This window comes from Zootoca vivipara, chromosome 12 (genome assembly GCF_965207765.1).
Source record: "Zootoca vivipara chromosome 12, rZooViv2.hap1.1, whole genome shotgun sequence".
In the NCBI taxonomy this organism is placed as follows: domain Eukaryota; kingdom Metazoa; phylum Chordata; class Lepidosauria; order Squamata; family Lacertidae; genus Zootoca; species Zootoca vivipara.
Genome location: NC_142595.1, coordinates 40,370,934 through 40,396,889, shown reverse-complemented (window position 1 = coordinate 40,396,889; position 25,956 = coordinate 40,370,934). Strand labels below are relative to the sequence as shown.

Below are 25,956 nucleotides of genomic sequence, written 5' to 3'. Positions count from 1 at the left end.
CTCAGCCAGTATAGCTGAAGGTTAGGATTTATAATCCCACAACATCTGGATTGCCCTTCCCCTGCCTTAACCCATCATTTCCTGAACACAGGGAAGCAGCTTGGAGCTGTTTAGAGGCACAAGTCCCCAGCAAGTGTGGTAAGAATTTAGATGAAAGCAGGTTTTCTGTCAGAAACGTTTTATTTAAAGGTTTATTATATGGGTGGTGCCCTGAGGCACCATCCCAGCAACGATCACTTTTTACATTCCACACAGCATAGTTTCCTACCCATGGTTTTCATCAAGGCCACTTTGACCTCCTTGTTCCTCAGACTGTAGATTATGGGGTTCAACATGGAGGTCACAACTGTGTAGAACAGGGCCAGCAGCTTGTCGCTCGACGCCGAGTAGCTGGATTTGGGCCTAAGGTACGTAATGATGCCTGAACCGTAGAACAGGGAGACGACGATGAGATGGGACGAGCAAGTGGAGAAGGCCTTACGCCTGCCCTCAGCTGATGTCATCCTCAAAATAGAGGTGATGATGTATACATAGGACGTGAGGATCAGAAGGAAAGGGGCCGTGATGAAAAGAACAGCCACCATATAGACTGCAATGACGTTCATTGAAGTATCTCCACATGCTAGCGTCAGGAGGGGAGGGATGTCACAGAAGAAGTGGTTGATCCTATTGGGCCCACAGTAGGTCAGGCTAAAGACATAGTTAGTTTGACCCAGTCCGACCATCACTCCCACCGACCACGAGGCCACCGACAGCTGGGCACAGATTCCTCGGTTCATGACAACACTGTATCGCAGTGGGTTGCAAATGGCCACATAGCGGTCATAAGCCATGGCAGCAAGGAGACAGCATTCCGTGATGCCAAAGAGGGTGAAAAAGTACATCTGGGTAGCGCAGCCCCAGAGAGAGATCCTCCCATTCTCCGACAACAGGTTGGCCAGCATCTTGGGGACAATGGCTGTCGTGTAGCATATCTCCAACAGCGACAGGTTCGTCAGGAAGAAGTACATGGGCGTGTGGAGGGCCGGGTTTAACTTGATCACGGTGGTGATGATGGAATTCCCTGCAAGCGACACGGTGTACATGGAAAGGACCAGCACAAAAAGGAGCATTCGGAACTGCGGCAGCCCAGAGAAACCGACAAAGATGAACTCGCTCACCAGGGAAGAATGATTGGCCATGGCCCGCAACAGAGAATGACTCAGCTGTAGAAGATCAGAGACACAGATGGTGAAAGCTAGCCAGTCGCAAATGATCTACAGTTCTCTTCCCGTTGCTTAGCACAGGGCTTACCCACACTCACCTTTGCCTCTCTGTCCAAGCAAAGTTCTGTGACTAAGTGTGGGGTTTTTTTGCTCCAGAGCTTTTCCCTCAAAAAAAAAAAAACCCTGCTCTTCAGCACTCAGTCAGAGCAAATGTCAATTCAGGTTATCTGCCGGTTGCTGTTTGCGCTGATTGAATTTTAAATAATAATAATAATAATAATAATAATAATAATAATAATATATTATTTATTTATTTATTTATTTATTTATTTATACCGCACCCATCTGGCTGGGCTTCCCCAGCCACTCTGGGCGGCTTCCAACAGAAATACTAAAATACAATAATTTATTAAACATTAAAAGCTTCCCTAAACAGAGCTGCCTTCAGATGTCCTCTAAAAGTCTGGTGGTTGTTTTTCTCTTTGACATCTGGTGGGAGGGCGTTCCACAGGGCAGGTGCCACTACCGAGAAGGCCCTCTGCCTGGTTCCCTGTAACTTGGCTTCTCGCAGCGAGGGAACCGCCAGAAGGCCCTTGGCACTGGACCTCAGTGTCCGGGCAGAACGATGGAGGTGGAGACGCTCCTTCAGGTATACTGGACCGAGGCCATTTAGGGCTTTAAAGGTCAGCACCAACACTTTGAATTGTGCTCGGAAACGTACTGGGAGCCAATGTAGGTGTTTCAAGACCGGTGTTATGTGGTCTCGGCAGCTGCTCCCAGTCACCAGTCTAGCTGCCACATTCTGGATTAATTGTAGTTTCCGGGTCACCTTCAAAAGTAGCACCACATAGAGCGCATTGCAGTAGTCCAAGCGAGAGATAAAGAGTGTGTTTTTGTGGGGAAAGCACCAGAGTGGCAGGGAAAGGGTGCTTAGACGCTGTGCTTTAAAGTGTGGGCCTTGCCTGGCAGGGCCGTCTTAAGCATGCCTGGCGCCCTGGCGCGATGGATCCCTCTGGCACCCCCCCCCCGCCCCATTTCCCAGTGCGGCGGGTGGGCACAGCGCGCAGCGCAGCTACCTCCTGGAGGGCTGGCGCCCTGCGCCATCCAGCCTGGCCGCCCCCTGTTGTGACGCCCCTGCGCGCGGCGGAGGTGGCCCCAGGCCCGCGCGCCTCCAGAGAGTGGCCTGAACAGCTGAGAGGCGCGCCTAGGGCTGCGTCCGGCGCACCTGGGGTGGCCTCTGCCGCGCCTCTCAGCAGGCGTGGCGGCGCCCCTGGTGGCCTGGCGCCCTGGTGCCCTGCGCCACCGGACCTGGGCCTAGAGACGGCCCTGATGCCTGGAAAGAGCAGAGGATAGGTAGATAAGCCCTGGCAGAGGTTTCAGGACTTAATTTCGACTTATCTGACACACATACTCCGACTTGGAAGTTCCCCCTTTTAGCATCAGGTGTATGGGGTTGTGGTGTAGAGCTAAGGTGAAGAAAATATACACACAGAGGATTTCAGCAGGAAGTTACGAGGTTGGGAATGAAGCAGCATGTCCTCTTCAAAACTTTTGTGGGAGCAAATAGTATTGAGAGCGGCATCACATATAACCACAGCAATACCCCGATGAGCACAAATAAAGATGAATGCACAACAGAGGGGACTTCGAAGGATCCCATGAATTGAATATGCTGCGGATCTTCCCCCTGCAAGGAACACGTTTTGCCGCTGCTCAAAGGAAAACCCAGCACCTTGGAAAACAAAACTGTTCACTAACCAGGCATTTAATCTGGAAAGAAATAGGCATCTAACACGTTTCTTTCCCAGAAAAACCGACCCATGGAAGACCTCTGATCATCCAATGTGACAGTCGGTGTTTTCAGGGTGGGGAAGGCTGAGTTTTTCTGTTTACAAAAATGAGCTGGCTGATACTTCTGGAAAGCTGGCAGGGAGGACACAAAGACAGGAGCTTCCAGCTGCATTGTTTGTCCCCAGTACCTGATCTTCTCCAGAAGTAGACTGCATCTAAACGTGAAGGTCATGTTTTGCAACCAAGACTAACAGCTGTGGATAAACTCAGCTTCTGTTAATTTGCCTAATATTTGAACTATGACATGGTGATCTTGCTACACTGGAATTACTCCGAGGCAATTTTTAAAACTCAAAATGAAGTTTTGAAATCAAGTTTTGACTGATCAGTCAATGCATACTTTACAGCCTTAGGGGAGTGACTCAGTGGAGCATTTGCCAAGGCTGGCTGCAATGCCAAACCAATTCGTGGGAAAACACTAATCTCCAAATGCACTATAGAATGCAAGTTCTGCTGAAGGAAGCCATTTGGGGCTATTGCTCTCCAGGTGTTGTTGGATTAATATATTATTATTATTATTATTATTATTATTATTATTATTATTATTATTAAAAACAGCATAAAAGACAACACAAATGTAGCACCCATGTCAATAAAAATTTAAAAATTCAGGGTCATTTTTTAGAGCTCCCGCAAGAGAAGGAGGTTGGTCCCCCAACCCTATACCATCCCAACTCAGCCAGAGGACCTCTGTCTTCGAAGGATTTAATTTCAGTCGGCTCCCATGAAGCTATCTAGCCACAGCCTCCAAGCATCTGGTCAGTGTGTCCGGGGCCGAGTCGGGGTGGCCGTACATCAGCAGATAGAGCTGAGTGTTGTCAACATATTGGTGACAACCCAGCCCAAATCTCTGGACAATCTGGGCAAGGGGGCGCATAAAGATGTTGAAAAGCATCGGGGAAAGGATTGCGCCCTGCGGCACTCCACACACTAAGGAGTGACGTGACAACATCTCCCTCCCTAGCGCCACCCTCTGTCCCCGACCAGAGATGTTGGGCTGTGCCCTGAATCCCGTTGGCAAGGCAGTGGTCCAGAAGATCGTGATTGACCATGTCAAAGGCTGCTGACAAATCTAAAAGAATCAGCAATCCCGACCCACTTCAGTCCAGTTGTCTACGGAGGTCATCTGTTAAGGCGACCAGAGCCGTCTCGGTCCCAAAACCAGGACAGAAACTGAACTGGAATGGATCTAGAGCTGATGTTTCCTCCAGAAACCTACCAAGGTGTTCAGCAACCGCTCTCTCAATTACCTTACCCAGATATGGAAGATTTAAAACTGGGGGGTCATTGGCTAGATCTAAAGGATCTAATGAAGTTTTCTTTAAGAGTGGACACACCACTGCTTCCTTCAGCTCCTCTAGGAATGTCCCCGTGCCAAGGGACAAATTGATGATTTCAACCAGGGGGACCCGCACGATGTCTGGACACGCTCTAATCAGCCAAGGCGGCCATGGGTCGAGGAGGCAAGTGGTGGGCCTACCGGCTCGGAGGAATCTGTCCACATCAACAGAGAGTATCCGATCAAAATGGTCCAACACTGGACCTGAAGACAGTCGAGGGGCCTCCAGTTCCATTACTGTATCCAAATTGGCAGGGAGGTCATGGCGGAGCAGCAGGACTTTCTCTGCAAAAAAGCTCGCAAATGCCTCACAGCTATGTGTCGGATTTGTGTTTAAATTTGTGTTTAAATCCCGTCATCCCTGATGGCTGGCCATGCTAGCTGGAAGTACTGAGAACTGAAGTCCAGCAACATCTGCCCAGCAGCCGGTTGCCTCAAGCAAGATTTTTAAGCTGCACGCTATTGCACTCAGATACCATGCATATAGCATTATTCTCTTATTTTGAGTTGGTTCCCTGTAAAATTCTGTGTGAATGACTATCGCACTGTGGTGGACGCTATATGTGTGTTGTTTCAGAATGCATCGTAATTATTCCAGAAATCTGGAAGGAGTAAAACGGCTCTTACGTCTACCAAGCATCCAAACAAGCAACACTCAAACGGATGGCTCCCAAGAGCAGATGTAAATATAACAGATCAAGGAAGAACTGAGCCACAAATGCCTTTAGAAAGGTGCACTGATGTTAAAATTTAAACACCCTCCCTGTTCAGACACACAGGCAACCTGCACTCACCTCTGAAAACATGACCCAACCCATCATCTGCGGAGAAACCTCCAGGCTGATCCGACTGATACCTTTCTACCATCACCTCATCCTCCCCTGGGGCGTCATCAGGAGACTCACGCCCTCCCTTTCCCAGAAGCATCCAGGTATAACATGTCTCTTTGGGCACAGCTTCTGCAGGGATCTGCCCCCCCCCACTCCCTTAGATGCTTGTCAGGCACCGCTGTGCTGTTGGCAATTGTCTGAGGACACAATTTCGCTTTGTCCTGTTTACAAGAAGAGAATCTTAGCAGCCCAGAAAGGAGGGTCGCCTCTCTACCTCCGGAAGTTCTTGGACTCCATCTCCCATCAGCCCCAGCCAGCACAAGCCAAAAGTCGGGGAGGATGGGAGCTGTAGTTCAAACACCTGGATGGGCCGCAGGTTAGCCACTGCTGCTCCAGAGTTGCCGATATCTTTGGCAGAGAGTAAGCTAGGGAGACTAATCCTGGCTTTGCGGGTACAGTGGTACCTCGACTTACGAAGACGATCCATTCCGCGGTCGTCTTTGTAAGTCGAGGTTTTTGGTTGTTGAAGCGCCGCTACGGCGCATGCGCGAAGCGTGATTTCGTGCTTCTGCGCATGCGCCAACTGCGTGCACCGCTCTGCGCAGGTGTAGAACGTGCACACCGGGAGGACTTCCGGAGGCTTCGACTTCGGAAGTCGAAACCTTCGGAAGCCGAAGCCTTCGGATGTTGAGGTATGACTGTATCTGCTTTTGCACAAACACACACACACACACAGCACTCACTGTGATTAACAGGAAACCTTTTATTCCCATGGCAAAATGTTTCAACTTCTGCCTTCCTCTGTTGCTCCAATAAAAATGAAATGTTGCTGTTGTCAATGTGGCAGTTATGGAGATGTTCAGAAAGGCATCGTTCGCTGAAGCTACGGGATGTTGGTGCTGCCCTCTGCAGGCTGAGGTCATGTGGCTTTAATGTGTCCTGCATGTACATTCAGAAGTTCCCCCTCTTTGCTAAAGTAGGAGTCTGTGTCTCCTAAAGTAGGAGTTGGCGTCTCTAAATCTGACAGTCTGTTGTTCCCATTTCAGAACCGAAACATTTAGCTTCTGGCTGCTCTACCCCTTCAGTCAAAATTGCGGATGTATGGCTTCTAAAACATGTCTGTAGGTCAGTTGTCATTTTACATTGTCCAAAACTTCATCATTTAGTTTCAAGTCTCTTTTCTGCCCTCCCTCCCTTCTCCTATATAACTATCCTTATCAGGGTCATCTCGAGCAGGTCGCGCACCCTGGTGCTGAGGGGCGGAGATCGCTCCAGCGCCCCCGCCCTTGCAGGGCACAGCATGGTTTCCGCGCGGCGAAGCACCGCGCCACCGGGGGGCTACCTAGAGCTGGCCCTGATCCTTATCCTGATCCTTATCTGTGCCAACCCCAGGTTCTGATGCACCACAGAACAATGCAAGTTCCTATTGTACTTTTATAATAATAATTTATTATTTATACCCCACCCATCTGGCTGGGTTTCCCCAGCCACTCTGGGCAGCTCCCAGCATAAAATAATAATAATAATAATAATAATAATAATAATAATAATAATAATAATAATAGAGCAATAAAACATCAAACATTAAAAAACTTCCCTAAACAGGGCTGCCTTCAGATGTCTTCTAAAAGTCAGATGGTTGTTTATTTCTTTGACATCTGGTGGAAGGGCATTCCACTACCGAGAAGGCTCTCTGCCTGGTTCCCTGTAACCTCACTTTTTGCAGTGAGCGAACCGCCAGAAGGCCGCGGAGCTGGACCTCAGTGTCCAGTCTGGGCAATGGGGGTGGAGACACTCCTTCAGGTATACTGGGCTGAGGCTGTTTAGGGCTTTAAAGGTCAGCACCAACACTTTGAACTGTGCTCATTCTTTCATTGGGAAGCTCAGAGCAACTTTGCATGGGGTGCCAATGGTTTCCCAGCCAGGCACCACCTGGTTTAAGACCACTCTAATCCAGCAACTCGACATAAATTAAGACCATTTGCAAACGAAACAGGGTCCTGGTGGGGCTTGATGGGACTTCCAGGTACGGCCCTTGCTATGCCCGCGGGGACAGGAGGTGGAGGGCTTCGCCGTTGAGCCCGTCTTTGTTGACTCCAGGGCTGAACATGGGGTAGAGGCGCTCGGAGAAGATGTCCGAAAAGGTGTAGATGTGGAGCATGGTGTCGGCATCGTAGAAGGAGACCTGCCCCGCTTCGTAGTCCAGGTAGACCCCGACTTTCTGGGGCTTGGCCTTGAGGGACAGCAACTTGGGGGGAGACTCGAGGGCCTTGTATTCACTACCGTTCCTCAGCCAGATGGCCCAGAATCCATTGCTGGGCTTGACTTTCACTTTGGCTTCCTTCCTGTTGACGGACTCCTTGGCCACGCCAATGTCCCAGCTGGTTTTATTCCTCACCTCTACTTCCCAGTAATGGCGTCCTGAGGTAAATCCCTGAGCGCCCAGCACACACACACACTTGCTGAACCTCTCAGGCCCATCAGGGACCTCGTCCTCAGGGTTGTCTTCAAGACGAACGCTATCAAGGTCCTTGGAGAGCACAAGGTTGGGGTGGTTGGTGGCAGGATCCAAGGTGATTTGACAGGGAGCTGTTGGGATACGACCAACGTAATGGTTACCGACACCTTACATTACATTCAGAAATGTTGGATACAGGATAGATCTACTACACTAAACAGACTGTCCAGTTTTTACCTCAGAGGTGCCAAAAGGATTTTCTGGGCCCAGCACACTGCACGTGCATCAGGCCCGCCACCCTTCTCACACAAAGAGGGCATGGATCTGCATATCCTTTGTTTCACATACAAATTTGTATTGTCTTTGGCAAGTAGGGTAGAGGGCCCAGTGATAAATCAGGGCCCACACACAAGAAGACAGACAGAGGAGTCAGCTACATTAGTCAAAATGCAGCGTTATAAATGCGTTATAACCCTGTGACACCGGATGGGACTGTAGACCTAAAATCGCAACTCAGTGATATTATCATTTGTGAGATTTACAATGGTTTCTCAGTGTGTTTTCATAGCATTTTTTTATAGCTGTGTCGATCTAGTCACAATGTCAACAGGATAAACTTTTCCTGTAATTATAGTTCCATTCTTGAAAAGGCATAACCTGTTAAATTCCTGCCTGCCGCATAGTGGTTAAAGCAGGCTTCCTCAACCTCGGCTCTCCAGATGTTTTGATACTACAATTCCCATCATCCCTGACCACTGGTCCATGGGAGTTGTAGGCCAAAAACATCTGGAGAGCCGAGGTTGAGGAAGCCTGGGTTAAAGGCATTCTTATAATTCTTATTATATTTATTTATATTTATATTTATATTTATATTATTTATATTTATATTTATATTTATATTTATATTCATATTCATATTCATATTCATATTCATATTCATATTCATATTCATATTTATTTACTGTATATTTATACCCTGCCCATCCGGCTGAGTTGCCCCAGACACTCTGGGTGGCTTCCGACACATATAAAAACATTTTAAAGTGTCAAACATTTAAAAACTTCCCGGTGTAGGGCTGCCTTCAGATATCTTCTAAAAGTTACGTAGTTCTTTTTATTTCTTTATCTCCTCAGATAAAGCCCTGCTCTTCTCTAATGCCCACCCAAAACCACACAAAGAACTCAAGTTTCACAAATGGCAACCCAATTGTGTTAACTGGAGATATTTCATCAGCTGGCACTCGGTACAAGAGCAGGCATGGCACTTCATAGAATCCTAAAACTGTAAAATTGGAAGGGACCCCAAGGGTCATCTAGTCCAGCCCCCTGCAATGCAGGAATCTTTTGGGGCTCAAATCCACAATCCTGAAATTAAGGGTCTTATGCTCTACCAGCTCAGGTATCCCAGTTTGCTTCAGATGGGGCAGGGATCAAAAGAGATGCAAGATTACACACACACACACACTCACTTTTGGATGGATGGCGGCTAACAGATTGAGGTCGTATCCTTACAAGACAGAAGTACTGTTCTTGGGAGACAGAGGGCGGGTGGGTGTGGAGGACTCCCTGGTCCTGAATGGGGTAACTGAAGCCCACTGAAGGTCCTGGTGTGCAGCCTGGGAGTCATTTTGGACTCACAGCTGTCCATAGAGGCACAGGTTAATTCTGTGTCCAGGGTGGCTGTCTACCAGCTCCATCTGGAATACAGGCTGACACCCTACCTACCTACAGACTGTCTTGCCAGAGTGGTGCATGCGCTAGTCATCTCCTGCTTAGACTACTGCAATGCGCTCTACGTGTGGCTACCTTTGAAGGTGACCCAGAAACTACAACTAATCCAGAATGTGGCAGTCAGACTGGTGACACCAGTCCTGAAAGACATTGGTTCCCAGTACGTTTCACAATACAGTGGAACCTTGGTTTACGAACACCTCGGTTTACGAACTTTCGGTTTACGAACTATCCTAACCCGGAAGTTAGTAAACAGAGGTGCCCGAGGCCTGCTGAGCGTCCGATGCCTTCGGGGAGGCCGGGCCTTCGCTCCGATGCCTCCTGGAGGCCCGGAGCGAAGGCCCGGGTTCCCCGAAGGCATCGGAGCAAAGGCCAAACCTCCCCGAAGGCATCAGAGCGTCCGATACCTTCGGGGAGGCTGAGCCTTCGTTCCAATGCCTTCCGGGGGCTGGGGAGCATTTCCGCACTGGGCTGCAGCCGCGAAAGTGCTCCCCTGCCTCCGCAAAGGCATTGGAACAAAGTCCCGGCCTCCAGAAGGCATCGGAGCCGGGACTTCGTTCCGATGCCTCCCAGAGGCCGGGGAGCACTTTCGCGGCTGCAGCCCAGTCGCGGAAACGCTCCCCAGCCTCCGCGAAGGCATCGGAGCAAAGCAGTTAATCCGTTCTAGTCGAGGAAAAACACCCCCTAAAGCAGCAGGGCCTTCGCTCTGATGCCTTCGCGGAGGCCAGGGAGCGCTCCCCGGCCTCCGCGAAGGCATCGGAGCGAAGGCCCTGCTGCTTTAGGGGGTGTTTTTCCTCGTCTAGAACGGATTAATCAACTTCCCATTACTTTCAATGGGAAAGTTCGCTTCGGTTTATGAACACTTCGGTTTATGAACAGACTTCTGGAACCAATTGTGTTCGTAAACCGAGGTTCCACTGTACAGAGTGTTGGTGCTGAGCTTTAAAGCCCTAAATGGCCTCGGTCCTGTATACCTGAAGAAGCATCTCCACCCCCATCGTTCAGCCCAGACACTGAGGCCCAGCGCTGAGGGCCTTCTGGCGGTTCCCTCAGTGAGAGAAGTGAGGTTACAGGGAACCAGGCAGAGGGCCTTCTCGGTAGTGGCACCTGCCCTGTGGAACGCCCTCCCATCAGATGTCAAGGAGATAAACAACTATCTGACTTTTAGAAGACACCTGAAGGCAGCCCTGTTTAGGGAAGTTTTTAATATTTTGTTGGAAGCCGCCCAGAGTGGCTGGGGAAACCCAGCCAGATGAGTGGGGTATAAGTAATAAATTATTGTTATTGTTGTTTGTCTTCACAACCTTGTGAGGTAGGTTATGCTCAGAAACAGAACCTGGCTGAAGTCTGCTTAGTATGTTTCGGGACCAAATACAGTGGTACCTCGGTTTAAGTACACAATTGGTTCCGGAAGTCTGTACTTAACCTGAAGTGTACTTAACTTGAAACGAACTTTCCCATTGAAAGTAATGGAAAGTGGATTAATCTGTTCCAGACGAGTCCGTGGAGTACTTAAACCAGGGGTCAGCAAACTTTTTCAGCAGGGGGCCGGTCCACTGTCCCTCAGACCTTGTGGGGGGCCGGACTATATTTTGGGGGAAAATATGAACGAATTCCTATGCCCCACAAATAACCCAGAGATGCATTTCAAATAAAAGGACACATTCTACTCATGTAAAAACATGTTGATTCCCGGACCATCCGCAGGCCGGATTGAGAAGGTGATTGGGCCACATCTGGCCCCTGGGCCTTAGTTTGGGGACCCCTGACATAAACTGAAAGTACTCAAACCGAAGCGTACTTAAACCGAGGTATGACTGTATAAATTTGAAGCTGGGCATCCCTGGTCCCAATCCAATACCAAACCCAACCTTCCCCAGCTGAAGCTCTCCAGACAGTGTTGATCTACATCTCTCATCATCCCTGACCTTTGACCATTCTACCTGGGGTTGATGGGACTTGTAGTCAAAAAAGTCTAGGGGCATCAGCTTGGGGAGGGGCTGCTCTAGTTACTATGCCACACTGGCTCCTCTGCATGAAAGAACAGTTAAACTAAGACACTGAGGTCCAGCTCCGAGGCACAGCTGTCAAGTTTTCCCTTTTCTCACAACGAATCCTATTTGGAATGAGGGAATTTCCCTTTAAAAAGGGAGAACTTGACAGCTATGCTCCGAGGGCCTTCTGGTGGTTCCCTAACTGCGGGAAGTGAGGTTACAGAGAGCTAGGCAGAGGGCTTTCTCGGTAGTGGTGCCCGCCCTGTGGAACGCCCTCCCAGCAGATGTCAAGGCAATAAGCAACTATCTTACTTTTAAAAGACATCTGAAGGCAGCCCTGTTTAGGGAAGTTTTTAAAGTTTAATGCTGTATTATGTTTTTAATATTTGGTTGGGAGCTGCCCAGAGTGGCTGGAGAAACCCAGCCAAATAGGTGGGGTATAAATAAATATATAGGGACCCAGGTGGCGCTGTGGGTTAAACCACTGAGCCTAGGGCTTGCTGATCAGAAGGTCGGCGGTTCAAATCCCTGTGACGGGGTGAGCTCCCATTGTTCAGTCCCAGCTCTTGCCAACCTAGCAGTTCGAAAGCACGTCAAAATGCAAGTAGATAAATAGGAACCGCTACAGCGGGAAGGTAAACGGCGTTTCCATGTGCTGCTCTGGTTTGCCAGAAGCGGCTTTGTCATGCTGGCCACATGACCTGGAAGCTATACGCCGGCTCCCTCGGCCAATAATGCGAAATGAGCGCGCAACCCCAGAGTCGGTCACGACTGGACCTAATGGTCAGGGGTCCCTTTACCATTATTATTATTATTATTATTATTATTATTATTATTATTATTATTGCAGAGCAGCTCTGGCCTCAAGTGGCAGATTTTGCCACAGCATCACAGAAACAGTTTATGCCAAGCTGTTGTGGCAATAAATCCTCATCGCTCCGATACTTACAAGGTCTCAGAGCTGGCAGCATCTCCTTCCACACCATGTACTGAATGGGGCCCTTAAACTGGCCCAGGCTGAACTCACGGGCGACCACAGGCAGTGTGGATCCTTTGTCATCACTAGGGCAATATCTGCAAGAACAGGGGGAAATCGTATAAAGTTGAATACATGATTATGCGTGTCACAAGCTGCTCTTTATCTCCACCTAGTGGCCAGATCTGAAAGTGCTGCTCTTTGTACTAATGCTCATTTAGCCCCTAAATATGAGTCATATCACATTATTCAAACACGGGAGTATTTGCTAGTGTGGATTAATCGATGCAAAAGGCACTGGTGTTATATTCCTGATCTAGCAGGGAATGAGCTCTAGTTGTGGATCACAGATCATGAGCAGAAAACAAACAGCAGACAAAGAAAGCTGGAAGCAGAGTTTTTCTTTTTTTAAAAAATCATTTTAAAAAGTGATGGGGAGAGGCAGAAGATCCAAGACCCTGGCCCACCCTCTAACAATACTGCTGACACAGCTCCAGTTGCATCCCCAGATGAAGTCAAGTAAATGCATGTTTGCTGAGAGGGTTAAGAACAGAAGCAGGAGGTTCAGTCGTACGGTCTACTCACTTTTCTGTGAAGGCTTTAATGTCCTGCAAAAAAGAAAAAGGGGAAAGGAAATCTGCAGAAATGTTCCGACCATTTAGAATATTGTTTCCTGTCCTGGATATCACAGAAGCTACTTAAAACAGGGCGTCTTAACTTATTTTTCATCATTGTTATGGGTTTCGTGCCTTCCTCCCACAGGAGCCCAGAGTGTCGTGCAGCAACTGCTATTGACAATCACGATAACACCCATTGCTAAAATAGTAGCTAAAACCTATATCAAAACTCAAAAGTGTGATGCTACAGGCACCGTAAATACAGTAACACTTAAGCTAATGGACTCCTCCCTGCGTCTAAGTACCAAAGGTTTGAATGAATGGCTAAATGCATCTTCAAGTTAGGCTTAACAGTTGTCAACGACGAGGACAGCCAAATTTCCCCAGGGCTGGGAGTTCCATGAGCAGGAGAGCCACCATCGAGCAGGCCCTGCCTCATGACACCATCCCATGGGCCATACCTCTCGATGTGCTGGGCCACAGAAAATGGGTCAGCCCAAATTGAGAAAGGCCATCTTGGGCCCCAAGCCATCACAAAACTGGTTGTAATATCCCAGCCAAGGTCTAAAGCAGGGGTGGGGGACCTCAGGCCTCAGGGGCAAGGGGCCAAAAGTAGCTCTCCAAGCTTTTTTTGGGTGTGAAGCCAGCTGTACAAAGGCAAAGAGTCATATTTGTTGCTCTGCCCACTTTTGCCCCCCTGGCCACACCCACCCCAGGAGGCTGCCCAGAAGGAAATGCAGTCCTTGATAAGAAAAAGGCCCTCCACCCTTGGTCAAACGGAAGCGAGCAATGCAATTGCCTCTCACACGAGGCTTCTCATGACATCATGCCAAATGATGACTGGATTTGTGTGTTCCAGCCGGATTATATTAACTGAGGCAGTCATGGTGACTTTCTGTCGCCTAGGGCTTGCTCAGCAAAGGAAACCCTCTTGCTGGCTTCAGTGGCAATGGGAGGGCATTCCACAGGGCGGGCACCACTACCGAGAAGGTGCTGTGGTGGGGCACTCAGTCGGGCCCTTCCGCTGTGACAGGGTCATACCTGCCAAGTTCCATCTTGAAAACTAAGAGACTGGACCCGAAGTAGCAGACCGGAAGTAATGCTGCCGCCATTTGGGAACTGGGCGGAGCATGCTCAGAAGTGACTTTTGATGCTGCTTTGCCCAGTTCCAAAATGGCCGCCGCACCAGAAGTCGCGCTGCAGCCATTTTGGAACTGGGCAGAGCAGCATCAAAAGTCGCTTCTGAGCATGCTCCGCCCAGTTCCAAAATGGCCGCCACGCCAGAATAAACCGGGGGGGGAACCTGTTTTTTCGGCTGGGGACAGCTGGAAAAACGGGGGTTTCCCGGGGAATACGGGAAACTTGGCAGCTATGGACAGGGGGCTCCATCGGGCCCTTCTGCTTCGGCGGCAACATATGACATCACGCACATGTGTGACATCACACACACGTGCCAGGCACCCACAATGCTGGGTGGAACTCGGCGTGCCTGACGGGCAGATTTCATTGGCTCCACTTTCCACCTATTAACCTGCATCCTTTGCAGGTGGCAGGCCCCCTACGTCCCCTTTCTACACAGGTACAGATTTGCCATACTTTCTGCTCGATCATAATAAGCAAAGAGACACAAGCATATTTCATTTACATGATTAGTGCAGGATCTGGAGTGCCTCTGGGAGACCACACCTGCCTGCAATCCAGAAATGATGCCCTCCCCATATATTTGTTCGGAGGCGCACTGACCTTAAGGAAGGCTTCGGGGTCCAGCTGCTCCTCCAGGCGGGCCTGGATCTTCGCCACTTGTTCCTCAGCCGCGCGGACTTGCTCCTGCCCGTTGCGCTGGTTCCTTTCCAGCTCGCTGAGGAGGAGCTCTTCCTCGCGCCGGATCTCCCTCCTCATCGCTGCCTCCTTCTCCTGAAGCCACTGGTGGAGCTCCGTGAACTGGGCGGAGAGATGCTGCTCCAGGCGGAGGCGCTGGGCCTTGGGAAGGAACAGCAATGGAGGGAAAAGGAGGACATGTGAGCGATGGACACCGACTCTGATCTGGCAGCCCCAGTGGGCTTATAAAAAAGGGACCCTCTCAGGCTGAACTGGGATGCGCAATGCTATTTTTTCCTTCATTTAGAAGCAGCATTAGATGCACTTTTTAATAATAATATTGTATTCTTTTTTCCATATAGAAAATAGTTACTCAACAGTTATATCCCAATTCAACAAAACTAGTGACTTCCCGCTCACCCGATATCAATGTTTATAAGCCAAATTACATGCCATTGCGCTTTAAGGTTCCGTCTTATCTAATGTCATCCTCTCGGACATGTTTCTTAATAGATTCTGCCGTTTCCTCACACTTCAAACCAGGCATTAAATGCACATTCAAAAGCAAAAGTGTGTGTGCTGAAAGTAACATGCAGCTTGGCTCCATGAAACAAGGGCGGAAACATCAAAGAGGCTTGGACTCACAGAGATTTCCGGAAATTTCTGGGCGCTCTGCTCTTGCAGCGTTTTCGCCGCTTGGGCTCTGGATTCCAGCATCGCCTGAGCAGCTGTTAGGACCTCCTGCATGGAAACAGACATGGCAAAGAATGAACACAAAAGGGCAATGTGGATACATTGGCAACCGTCACTCATGTAGGGCTGCCAACTAGCTACAGCGATCAATAGCCTGGTTAGGGGGTTTTGTTGTTGTTGGGGGGGAAGTTTCTGGAAAACCAAAAGGCAACATTAGCCCACTTTACCAGCCATAAGAGGAGACATAAGCTTTATGCTGGGCTTCGCCTCTCAAAGAAACACACCCAGTTTGTTGTTATCAATAGGACATGGCTTTCTACCTGGCAATATTTCAAAAAGTGAAAGGGGGGTTGGTTGGTTGGTTGTTTTTGGCCAATGTTCTGAGCTCTAATTTTAATGCAATTCGCCAAAATCTACACTGCCGACATGGGCTGCCATACGTCTGGATTTTCCCAGACAATTCAGCTATTTCCACCCGGATGCTGCTTATGAAGATTTGTCCGGGAGATTCCGGACTACGGTGATGACTTTTTTACAACCTCATTTCCCTGTATAATAATTTTATGAGCTTTCATTAAAGATTAGATAAAATCTTACTTTCAAAGAGATTTGATTTTTTAAAAAACTCACGCACAAAATGATTTTTTAAAAAAGATTTATCAGTTTTTTGACCATTTTTGAAGTCACTGTAAGCAGATATAAAATGGAACCCAAGCTTTAGAGGGTCATCAAACACACAAGGAAGCTTTCTTTAGCTGCAGTAACAGTATAGACGCCACTAGAGGACGATGTTTTGCTACCTTTACTATAGGTTCTTTTCCCAGCATGCCCTGCAGGGTCTGCTGGCTGAGTTTTGAGGTCCCAAAAAGGGGCTTTTACCTTGCACAGGTGTGACATTTGTATACCCTATGTTGCTAAGAACACTCCCCATTGTGGAATGTGGTGCTGTGTCCAAATTTGATACGAAATATATATAGAATTGTTAATGCAATTTTATGAAATGGTAAAACGGCATACAAAAAAAATTAAAAATGGTTTGTGCGTGACCTTTTTTAATATTTCAATGGAATATACCTCATTTTAGTCATTAATAGGCAAAAGTTCGTCCATTTGTGCTACAGGAAATAATTTGTGAGGAAAAAAATGAAAAAGTCATCACCCTATTCCGGACGTATGGCAACACTAAATTAGAAGTGGTTCCAGCACACATGAACGACACCCTCTTCAAAATAAATTGCCTGCAATCCATTTTTCCCCACCTACTTTCCAAATTTGGCATGTTCCTTTTCACCAGACACTGCCATTTTTTTGAGTGAAGCCTGGATTAGCAGCTTGTATTTATTAAACTGCGTGTTTAACAAAGTCATCATCCTGAGTAACAACTGCCCAGTACGTAGCGATGTCTCAGCTGATTTTCATGGCTCTACAAGTGATCAACACTTACAACAGCTGGAGCAAGAAGGCAAGGCACACCCGGAGGGGCCAGTGCTCAGAGTTCATGCAAACCAGCTCACCAACCAAGAAAGTCAGGGAAGCAGTCCAAAGAGTAACAAGGTACCTGAGAGGCACTTAGAGTTGCCAGACTCAATAGAGGACAGGACTTCTGTGCCTTTAATTGCCCTGCTCTCTTTTGAGTCTGGAAACCTTAAAGAGAAACCAGCAGACCCTTTGTTTAATTTCCAAGCAAAGGGTCTGCTGGTTTCTCTTTAAAGTTTCCAGACTCAAAAGAGAGCAAGGCAATTAAAGGCACAGTAGTCCTGTCCTCTATTGAGTCTGACAACCCTAGAGGCACTGCAGACCTGAAATCGCAGCTAGGGGAGATGTTTGGAAACATACAGCTAAACATAGCTGCCAAGTTTTCCCTTTTCTCGCGAGGAAGCCTATTCAGCATAAGGGAATTTCCCTTAAAAAAAGGGAGAACTTGGCAGCTATGCAGCTAAAGCAGCTTGAGGTGATCATGTGCAGCTCTGAATCACATCTAGGAAAGACTGTTTGCCTAGAGTTGCGAAACTGAGCTTAAGGCTCAAGCAACAGGCATCCTTTTTTCTCTCAAAAATGAGTAATGGTCAGGTGATGTGTGAGCCATTCTTCCACTTTGAGACCCACAGGTAATTCACAGGATTCACAGAATAAATTGCACATTCAGATTAACCATGTGGAACAGCCCCATGGAGATTGCAACACATCAGACCAAAAGGGAAGGAACTCATTGCTTAAAAGCTTCTTGAAGCTTATTCTTCTTTCTTTCTTTTAAACTCCCCACACATACTAAGCTAATATATAAGAGGCCCAAAGGCCAGCTCTTTCCTCTTTACATTGTGTGCCACCCTGAGATCTACGGACGAAGGGTGGTATACAAATGTAATAATAATATGCTTCTTGGGTTTTGGTTTGTTTTTCACAGTAAGGAATCTAAGCATGCAGCCTCCACCTGCATTCTGAAATAGGGCAGTCCGAACAAGGCTTTTCTACATTACGATTCTGAATGTGCCAGGAAACAATCATGTCCAATTGCAAACATCATGAGAAAACCAGGGATTTGATGTAAAAGGCTCTACTGTTTCCACAAGCAGGGGCCAGCTAGGTAACATCTGGAGAACGTGCTTTGTTGAGTTGCAATAATTAAGCTATAATAACGTCCAGCGAAGCAGAATTCTGGTTGCATTGACTGACGCTGAAAACTGGACTGTCCTAAGAAGTGCAAGTTGCGAAGTGGCATGGCGCCCCCTCGTGGCGCAACAGGCTACTGCAGACAGCAATAACAGGCGGTTGTGCAACAGGGTAGAAGTTTGGAGCAGAAATCCCAGCGCCCGCTCAGTAGAATAAACAGAAGCACCACAGCCACCCAGTTCAGCCCTGCTGTCTTGCCATTTTTTGGAAGCCAGTCAAGTAATAGGCATCATCGCCTAAAAGCAGAGGAGGGCAGACGTGACAGATCTAGCCCATTTCCCCCCTTTAAATCTCAAGATCTCCCACAGTTAAATAAAAGCCCTAGGCTAGGGATTTGGAAGCTAGGGGGGTTGTTTTCAGGCTCAGAACTGAACCCAGGCCACAGTTCTTCCACATTTGAGTATTCAAAGGCAGCTGGAAGGCACTAGGATGGGGGAAGTCTGATCTGCCCTGGATTTTTTATCTGAGATTCCTGCATTGCAGGGGTTGGACTAGATGACCCTTGGGACCCAACTCTAGGATTCTATAATCTAGCACTATAGGGTGCTTGAACGCCGCCTACCGACCTTGTAGCGCTCCACAGCCCCGTCCAAAGGGATGCACTGGTGCCCCCAGTGATCCGGCTGCAGCGCCCTCACCAGGCAGCCGTCGTCAGCGCAGAAGAGCAGCTCGCCCTGCACTTCGTCGTCCAGCAGCCCGTCGGGCTCGGCATCATCGTCGCTCGCCCGGGCGGACAGGGTCTCCAGGGTCTTCCGTGCCAGCTGGCCCAGGACGCGGTTGGCCGTGAATTTGCCCCCCGGGATCTCCCGGCGGCACTCCGGGCATGTGGGCAGAGGCGCGTCCTCGCCGTCGCTGCTGCTGCTGCTGCTGCTGCTGCTACTACTGCTGCTTCCCCCGCCGCCGCCTGGCACCTCTGCCCAGTAGCGGGCGATGCAAGGCTGGCAATAGTTGTGCCCGCATTCCAGCATCACGGGGTCCTGGAAGAGCTCCAGGCAGATGGAGCAGATCAGGTCCTCGGCAAATTGCTCCACTCCCGTCGGGGCCGCCATGGGGAGAAGAAGGAAGACTCAGGCCTTTCCTACACAGCGCTGGAATCTGTATTTATCTTTCTCTCTCCTTGCTTTCCTGTTTTAAAGTTATTTTCTTCTACTGCGTGGAGGACACCGCCGCCACCCTCCTCCTCTTCTGACTTTTCTATTTTTCAGTTCTCCCCGCTTTATCGATCTGCTCTTTACTGTATGCGCAGCTTTGTTATTCCTTTAAAAGTGGCTAGAAATTACCTTTTTCTACTTCCTTCTTTCCTTCCTCCTATCTCTCTCTCGTCTTTTTTTCTGTTCCCCTTGGTTCCTTCGTCGGATTTCGCCTGTCCTCCTCGCTTCCACCCCGTCGTCTTATTCTCGCCCCTCTCTTTCACAGACGGTACGAGAATCAGTACAGATTTCTGGACTATTCTTAAAACGGTTTAAACTAAGGTCTCCCGCTCCGAGGTCCTGATTTGCCGCCCCTGCCGTTTCTTCGACCCCCGTCTTTAAAATCTCTCTCCTTTGGGTCAAGGAGCCGCCCCGCCGCTCCTTCCTTGCGCCCGCCCCTTCGGTGCCAACATCCAGATGCATCACAGCCGCGCCCGCCCCGCCCCAGGAAACATCTGGAGGCTGGAGGGCATCAAACCGGTTCCAGGTGAGAGAAGAAAGTGGGGGCTGGGATTAGGAAGCCTCTCTCTCCGAAAGTCCTGAGAGGATACTAGAATCATTGAACTGTAGAGCTGGAAGGGACCACGAGGGTCATCTAGTCCAACCCCCTGTAATGCCAGAATCTTTTTGCCCAACGTTGGTCTCGAACCTATGCCCCTAAGATTAAGAGTCTCATGCTCTATCAACTGAGCTATCTTGTTGAACAACCTCAATCTTGCTGGTAACCTCTGAGAGCAGGGCAGTGAACATGACACTTTGGGTTCTCTGTATACCTGAAGGAGCGTCTCTACCCCCATTGATCAGCCCAGACACTGAGGTCCAGCTCCGAGGGCCTTCTGGCGGTTCTCTCACTGAGAGAAGTGAAGTCACAGGGAACCAGGCAGAGGGCCTTCTCGGTGGTGGCGCCCTCCCGTCAGATGTCAAGGAAATAAACAACCATCTGACTTTTAGAAGACATCTCAAGGCAGTCCTGTATTGGGAAGTTTTTAATGTTTGGTGTTTTATTCTGTTTAATACTCTGTTGGGAGCCTCCGAGAGTAGGCAGGGTAAAAATAATATATTATTATATTATATTATATTATATTATATTATATTATATTATATTATATTATATTATATTATATTATATTATATTACAGTATATTATAATCTGGGAAGAGGCAGGGTCCTATGAGGAAGAGGAGACAATGGGGAAAGAAATAGGGAGTTTGGTGGGTTGGAGAAAAAAACAGAAAGGCGCTCAGTCTGTAACTCTTTACCTCTAGCACCAGGGGAAATTAGGTTTTCAGCTGTTTTTGGACTACAAACTCCCATCATCCCTAGCTAGCAGGACGAGTAGTCAGGGGTGATGGGCACTCCCTTTGTAACGTACTAAGTAAATTTCCCAACTTGAATTTGTATGCAGTGAGATCCCCTTTTCATAAACCTTAAATGCAGAGATTTAGTATTTTTATTATTATCAGCAGCCCGATTAACAGTAGCCCAATACTGGAAACAACCCGCAGTTTGTTTGCTTTTTTGTTTTTTAATTACTTTATTGAGAAAATTTTAAAAATACATCAAATTACCAAATATAAAGTACAAAATACAAAACAATGTCCTCGTACTTCGGATATAATTCAACTCTTACACATGTAAACATAAAATTATATACAACCAAATACAGTCTAAAATGTATTCTAATCTAGGTTCTAAATCTGGATTCGAACCAGTGTTACTTCCAACCCTTTCCATTATACCTGGTTTCTCTAATTGTTGTTTTCACAGGTTTGATGTTACTAAATATACTTCTTTTGTTTTTCTTTTCTTTTCATCTCTTTATTTGTTTTCCATTAAATTGACGGGTTGGGTGCGAGGAATAGAGAACCAGAAGACATCAAAAGAATGGATTATTTTCAGAGAATATCTAAATATGTATAATACAAATAATTCACTATTGACAGAACTAGAATGATATTTGTAATGGAAAACAACCTGCAGTTTTATAAGAGTATATATTTAAAGAAGATGAATAAATGAGCAAAATGGGTTAGTTTGGATATGCAGAAGATATTAAAAATAAATTTAAGGAACCTCAGAAAGAGGGGGAAGAAAGTCAAGTTTTGAAGTGTCAAAATGATTGTAATATTAATGAAATGTATAAAATTTGTGAAATGTATGAATTTGAAAAGGATAATTTTAAAAAAACCAACAACCTACAGAAATCCCCATTAAAATCTGGGGAAATAATGTTTGGAATGTGGCTGTATCAGAATGCCTTACTCATCACAGAAGGCTAATTTCAAGGCACTTCAAGAGTAGACCCTTTTGGTGAGACTTGGCTTCCATTATTTTCCTTTATAAATGAGACAGAATATGCTTTTATTCCTCCCACAGCACAGGATTCTCCGCAGAGAGGAGACTTGAATTGATAGTGCATAAATAAACACCTTGCTTGTCTACTGCATATTAACGTACCACTGGACAAGTTACTGTGGTTATACAGTGGTACCTCAGGTTAAGGACTTAATTCGTTCTGGAGGTCTGTTCTTAACCTGAAATGGTTCTTAACCTGAGGTACCACTTTAGCTAATGGGGGCTCCCGCTGCTGCCCCACGATTTCTGTTCTCATCCTGAAGCAAAGTTCTTAACCCGAGGTACTATTTCTGGGTTAGCGGAGTCTGTAACCTGAAGCGTCTGTAACCTGAAGCGTCTGTAACCCGAGGTACCACTGTATGTTCTTGTATTTACATAAAAACCAACAAAAATTATTTGGAGGGGGAATAAAAGGATATTTCAACAACATTCCTCTTTGTTCAAGCTCTTTGACACAGACGTTTCGGGACAAAGTCTGGTCATCTTTGGAGTCTCTGAGATTGAAGTCTGGAATGCTGGTGTTTTAGATACCAACTTTGCAGCAATTCTAGGCCTGACTGAATGTTTAGCTATATGCTCCCCATACGCTATAGATCCAGAATTAGTTAAAAAAAAACTTTAAAAAAAATCTGGGAAGAGCAGAGCAGTAGAGATAATGGTGTCACCCTAATTCTGGGCAAGCAGAAAAAAAAAGAAACGCTGGCTTTAAATTTCCAAATGACTCATCCTGCCTCACCCCAGAGTGGGAGGATTTGGTTATTAATGCCGCACGCTTCACATCTCTTTTATGGCCGAGGGTATATTGCTAATCCTCTCCGGCATTACAGATTTTGAAAGGTTCCATTCATCTAAACACAAATATTAATCATTCGGCCGCACAGGAAGTGGAGCAAAGGAGTCTCGATCTCTGACTCAGACCCATTCTCTCCCCCCATGACCCAGGACAGCAGAAGGTGAAGTCCAGTGTGTTACAGCAGGTAGAAGAGTCGCCAAATGACTCCACTTCACCCACCTCCTGCCCCATATTCCTCACTTCAGTTGTGCAATATCTGGCACACCCCAGACTGCAGTTGGGTAACTGTTCACGAGCTCCTTGGCAAAACATAACATTATCACCTGCAAGGTGGAGCACTTTGAAGGACAAATCAACCCACCCATATGGACAAGGTGGAACATGTGCGGAGGAGGGTGACCAAGATGATCAAGGGTCTGGAAACCTAGCCTTCGTATGAGGAACGGTTGAAGGAGCTGGGTCTGTTTAGCCTGGGGGAAAAGGAGACTTGAGAGGAGAGACGATAGCCATCTTCAAATATCTCAAGGGCTGTCACAACGAGGAGAGAGCATGCTTGCTTTCTCCTGCTCTGGAGGCTAGGACTCGAACCAATGGCAAGGAAGGAGATTCCAAATAAATATCGGGAAGAACTTTCTGACGGTAAGAACAGTGGAACAGACTCCTATGAGAGGTGGTGGACTTTCCTTCCTTAGAGGTTTTTGAACACCTGTCGTGTGTGATCCAGTTGAGATTCCTGCATTCCTCGGGGTCCCTTCCAACTCTACAGTTCTATGATTCCGGGATACTGAAATGACCTCTGCATGTGGCTGGAATGAAACATCCCGCTTCACTGGGACACAACAAGTCAGCAACAAACAAACAAAAACAGCAGGACGTCCCCTTGTGGAATGGAGACTTCATATTGCTTTTCGGATGAACCCAGTAGTTTCTCTTGAAAGGATCTGGACAGCAAAAGCCTGGTGGAAACAGGAAGGCAAGACCCAAAATACCAGCAAAGGATTTAATCTCTGGCGATGGCTGGGTCATGAGTGTTAACTATCATTTTTATAGGGGTTCTGGCAGAACCAAGTAATCTGGTTCTCATTATTGCAAATAAATATATTTTACCACGGTAGTAAGAAAGTCCTGGCTAAATAAATCACATGAAGTAACATTATGCTACTAAGAACATGGATTTATCATTGTTCCTTTCCGCCCCCCCCCCGCCCCCCAAAATAAATCCCAGTACGTTTTTTTCCATTTGCTTCTCAAGAAAAGGTGAGGCTTCCCACAGCGATGGCTGGTTCCCATTGGGGCTGGTAGGGTGGAATGCAGGGACTCCACCTGTAGGTGTAAAGGTAAAGGGACCCCTGACCATTAGGTCCAGTCGCAGACAACTCTGGGGTTGCGGAGCTCATCTCACTTTACTGGCCAAGGGAGCCGGTGTACAGCTTCCGGGTCATGTGGCCAGCCACTTCTAAGCCACTTCTGGCGAAACTAGAGCAGCGTACGGAAACGCCGTTTACCTTCCCACCTATTTATCTACTTGCCCTTTTGGCATGCTTTCGAAGAGCTGGGTTGGCAGGAGCAGGGACTGAACAACGGGAGCTCACCCCATTGCAGGGATTCGAACCGCCGACCTTCTGATCAGCAAGCCCTAGGCTCTGTGGTTTAACCCACAGCGCCACCCGTGTACATCCGTAGGTGTAGCCAGAGCCAATGAGGGGTGGAGCCAAACCCTTTTCTCTCCACGCTCCTCCCTGTTGAGTTGGGGGGGCAGTGCCTCATATACCCACGAGGGCAAGCCATGTGGGGCTAATCTTGAGCTATGTCCAGTCTCTACCCTTCAATATCTGCCACCTGAGGCAGCCACCGTCTCTCTGCCTAATGTTAGGGCCGGCCCTGACTGCAGAGCATCAAAGGGGCAGTGCTCCACTTGTCCTAACAGACTAGACTCCACCCAGTGTTGATGCGTTTTAAGGAAGGACCAAGACTTGAAGGTGGTCAAGAAAACTAGTATCAGAACCAACAGGGTAGTGGCATGGAGAAACATCATCCTGAGCCTCAAAAACAACGTCCTGCACCAAAGCTGTTTTTGCTTTATATTTGGGAAGAACAGGTTTACAGCGCAGGTTCCTCTGCTTCTTGTCTTCCACACCACAGATCTCTTTCCGCTGTGAAGAATTAGCTCCTTTTCACAGCACCTGAGGTGGAACGAGCACTCGTACAAGCAGCATATTGCTGGCGTGTTAAGATGAGCCACACACAAGACAAAACAGGTTTTTCCTGCCTGTTTTTTCTTTATTTCTACCCTGCCTCGCACACTGCATTTGAACGAGAATCCGCTGTTGGATTCCTCAGAATTTGGCAAGAAGTTAACTCAGGCATCCCCAAACTTCGGCCCTCCAGATGTTTTGGACTACAATTCCCATCATCCCTGACCACTGGTCCTGTTAGCTAAGGGTCATGGGAGTTGTAGGCCAAAAATCTGGAGGGCCGCAGTTTGGGGAGGCCTGAGTTAACTGAAGGCTTCCTAGTCATATTTATTAACTAACCTTCACCAGAAAGTGCCACAGCAGGCTACAATTTGGAATTAAAAATTAAGCACAGCTGAAACAGATTGCCGTCACAGGAATTGGGTGGGTCTTGAAAACACACATCTCAGATGCCAAAGAAGATGCCTGTTCAGCACTGGCCAAAAGATGTGTAGGGAAGAAGCCAAATACACCTTTGTGGGGAATGAATTCCACAGAAAATGTCCTCTCCTGGTCCATTCCCACCCCTCTGCTGATCTTAACACCTGGTTGGGTCTGTAGGAAAAGGACCAGTCTTTAAAGATATTTCAGGACTCCCATTTCAGAATCCAATTGCATTTCAAACATGTCATTTTCAGTTGCAATCTTTTTGGCATTTAGGGTTGCACAACTGAGGGCTTATGCCTGAGTTTCTGAGAAGGCAGAATTTTGCTGTGGCGGGGGGAACACAAAAGAGTTTAAAAGATATCAATCCCAATGGGGCTCAGGTGAGAAGACCTGGCATAAGCCGCCAGCGGCTCTCTGCTTTCGTCATCCCCGTTTGCAAAATAGTCTGACTTCAGGCCTATAAAAGTCTGACTTCAGGCCTATAAACTTTGCGCCATTTCCGCCATATGCATCCCTCCCAAAGGGGCTTGTCCACACAGGTTCAGTTTCAGTAAAACAACAACTGTCCCATTTAGGCTTCATTGAGCTCAGGTGAGATTTTACCAGCTCCACCTGGGCTGGTTAGGCATCTCTCAGCTGCTTTGCAAAAATTTCCACCCACCTATAATCTATGCGGCTGGTAGATTGATATGAACACTTTTGATCCTCCCCTGGTGCCAAGCTCCTACACTGCAGGAACCAACTGCAGCCACTGCTAGCGTCTGAATCAAAATATAGGTCGATCATTGCCATGCCAGGCTGAAGGCAGTCTGCGT

The 25,956-nt window shown here is 47.7% G+C and overlaps 2 protein-coding genes and 1 long non-coding RNA gene across 3 annotated transcripts; 1 reads left to right on the top strand and 2 right to left on the bottom strand.

The window, feature by feature from the left end:
- Nucleotides 1-173: 173 nt before the first annotated feature.
- Nucleotides 174-1,306, bottom strand: LOC118094735 (olfactory receptor 10AG1-like). The gene has a single exon (XM_035135347.3). It carries the CDS (start codon nt 1,179-1,181, stop codon nt 234-236), a length of 948 nt encoding a protein of 315 aa, XP_034991238.2. The 5' UTR covers nt 1,182-1,306; the 3' UTR covers nt 174-233.
- A 4,658-nt stretch (nt 1,307-5,964) lies between these two features.
- LOC118094143 (zinc-binding protein A33) lies at nt 5,965-19,820 on the bottom strand. The gene is made up of 6 exons (XM_035134185.3): nt 18,749-19,820; nt 15,465-15,560; nt 14,745-14,981; nt 12,970-12,992; nt 12,358-12,482; nt 5,965-7,814 (listed from the first exon to the last, which is right to left on the bottom strand). Exons 1-6 carry the CDS (start codon nt 19,229-19,231, stop codon nt 7,264-7,266), a joined length of 1,515 nt encoding a protein of 504 aa, XP_034990076.2. The 5' UTR covers nt 19,232-19,820; the 3' UTR covers nt 5,965-7,263.
- On the top strand, nt 19,732-23,685 carry LOC148684008 (uncharacterized). Its single transcript, XR_015946529.1, has 2 exons — nt 19,732-19,859; nt 22,670-23,685. It is a non-coding gene; the product is annotated as an uncharacterized LOC148684008 (long non-coding RNA).
- The last annotated feature ends 2,271 nt before the right edge of the window (nt 23,686-25,956 follow it).

Coding starts and splice junctions, on each gene's coding strand:
- LOC118094735 (XM_035135347.3), bottom strand. CDS start 1,181: ATGGCCAATCATTCTTCCCTGGTGAGCGAGTTCATCTTTGTCGGTTTC.
- LOC118094143 (XM_035134185.3), bottom strand. CDS start 19,231: ATGGCGGCCCCGACGGGAGTGGAGCAATTTGCCGAGGACCTGATCTGC. Junction 12,993..14,744: donor ACCCCGAAGCCTTCCTTAAG/GTCAGTGCGCCT, acceptor TCTTTTTTGCAG/GACATTAAAGCCTTCACAGA. Junction 12,483..12,969: donor ATTAAAGCCTTCACAGAAAA/GTGAGTAGACCG, acceptor CTGTTCTTGCAG/ATATTGCCCTAGTGATGACA.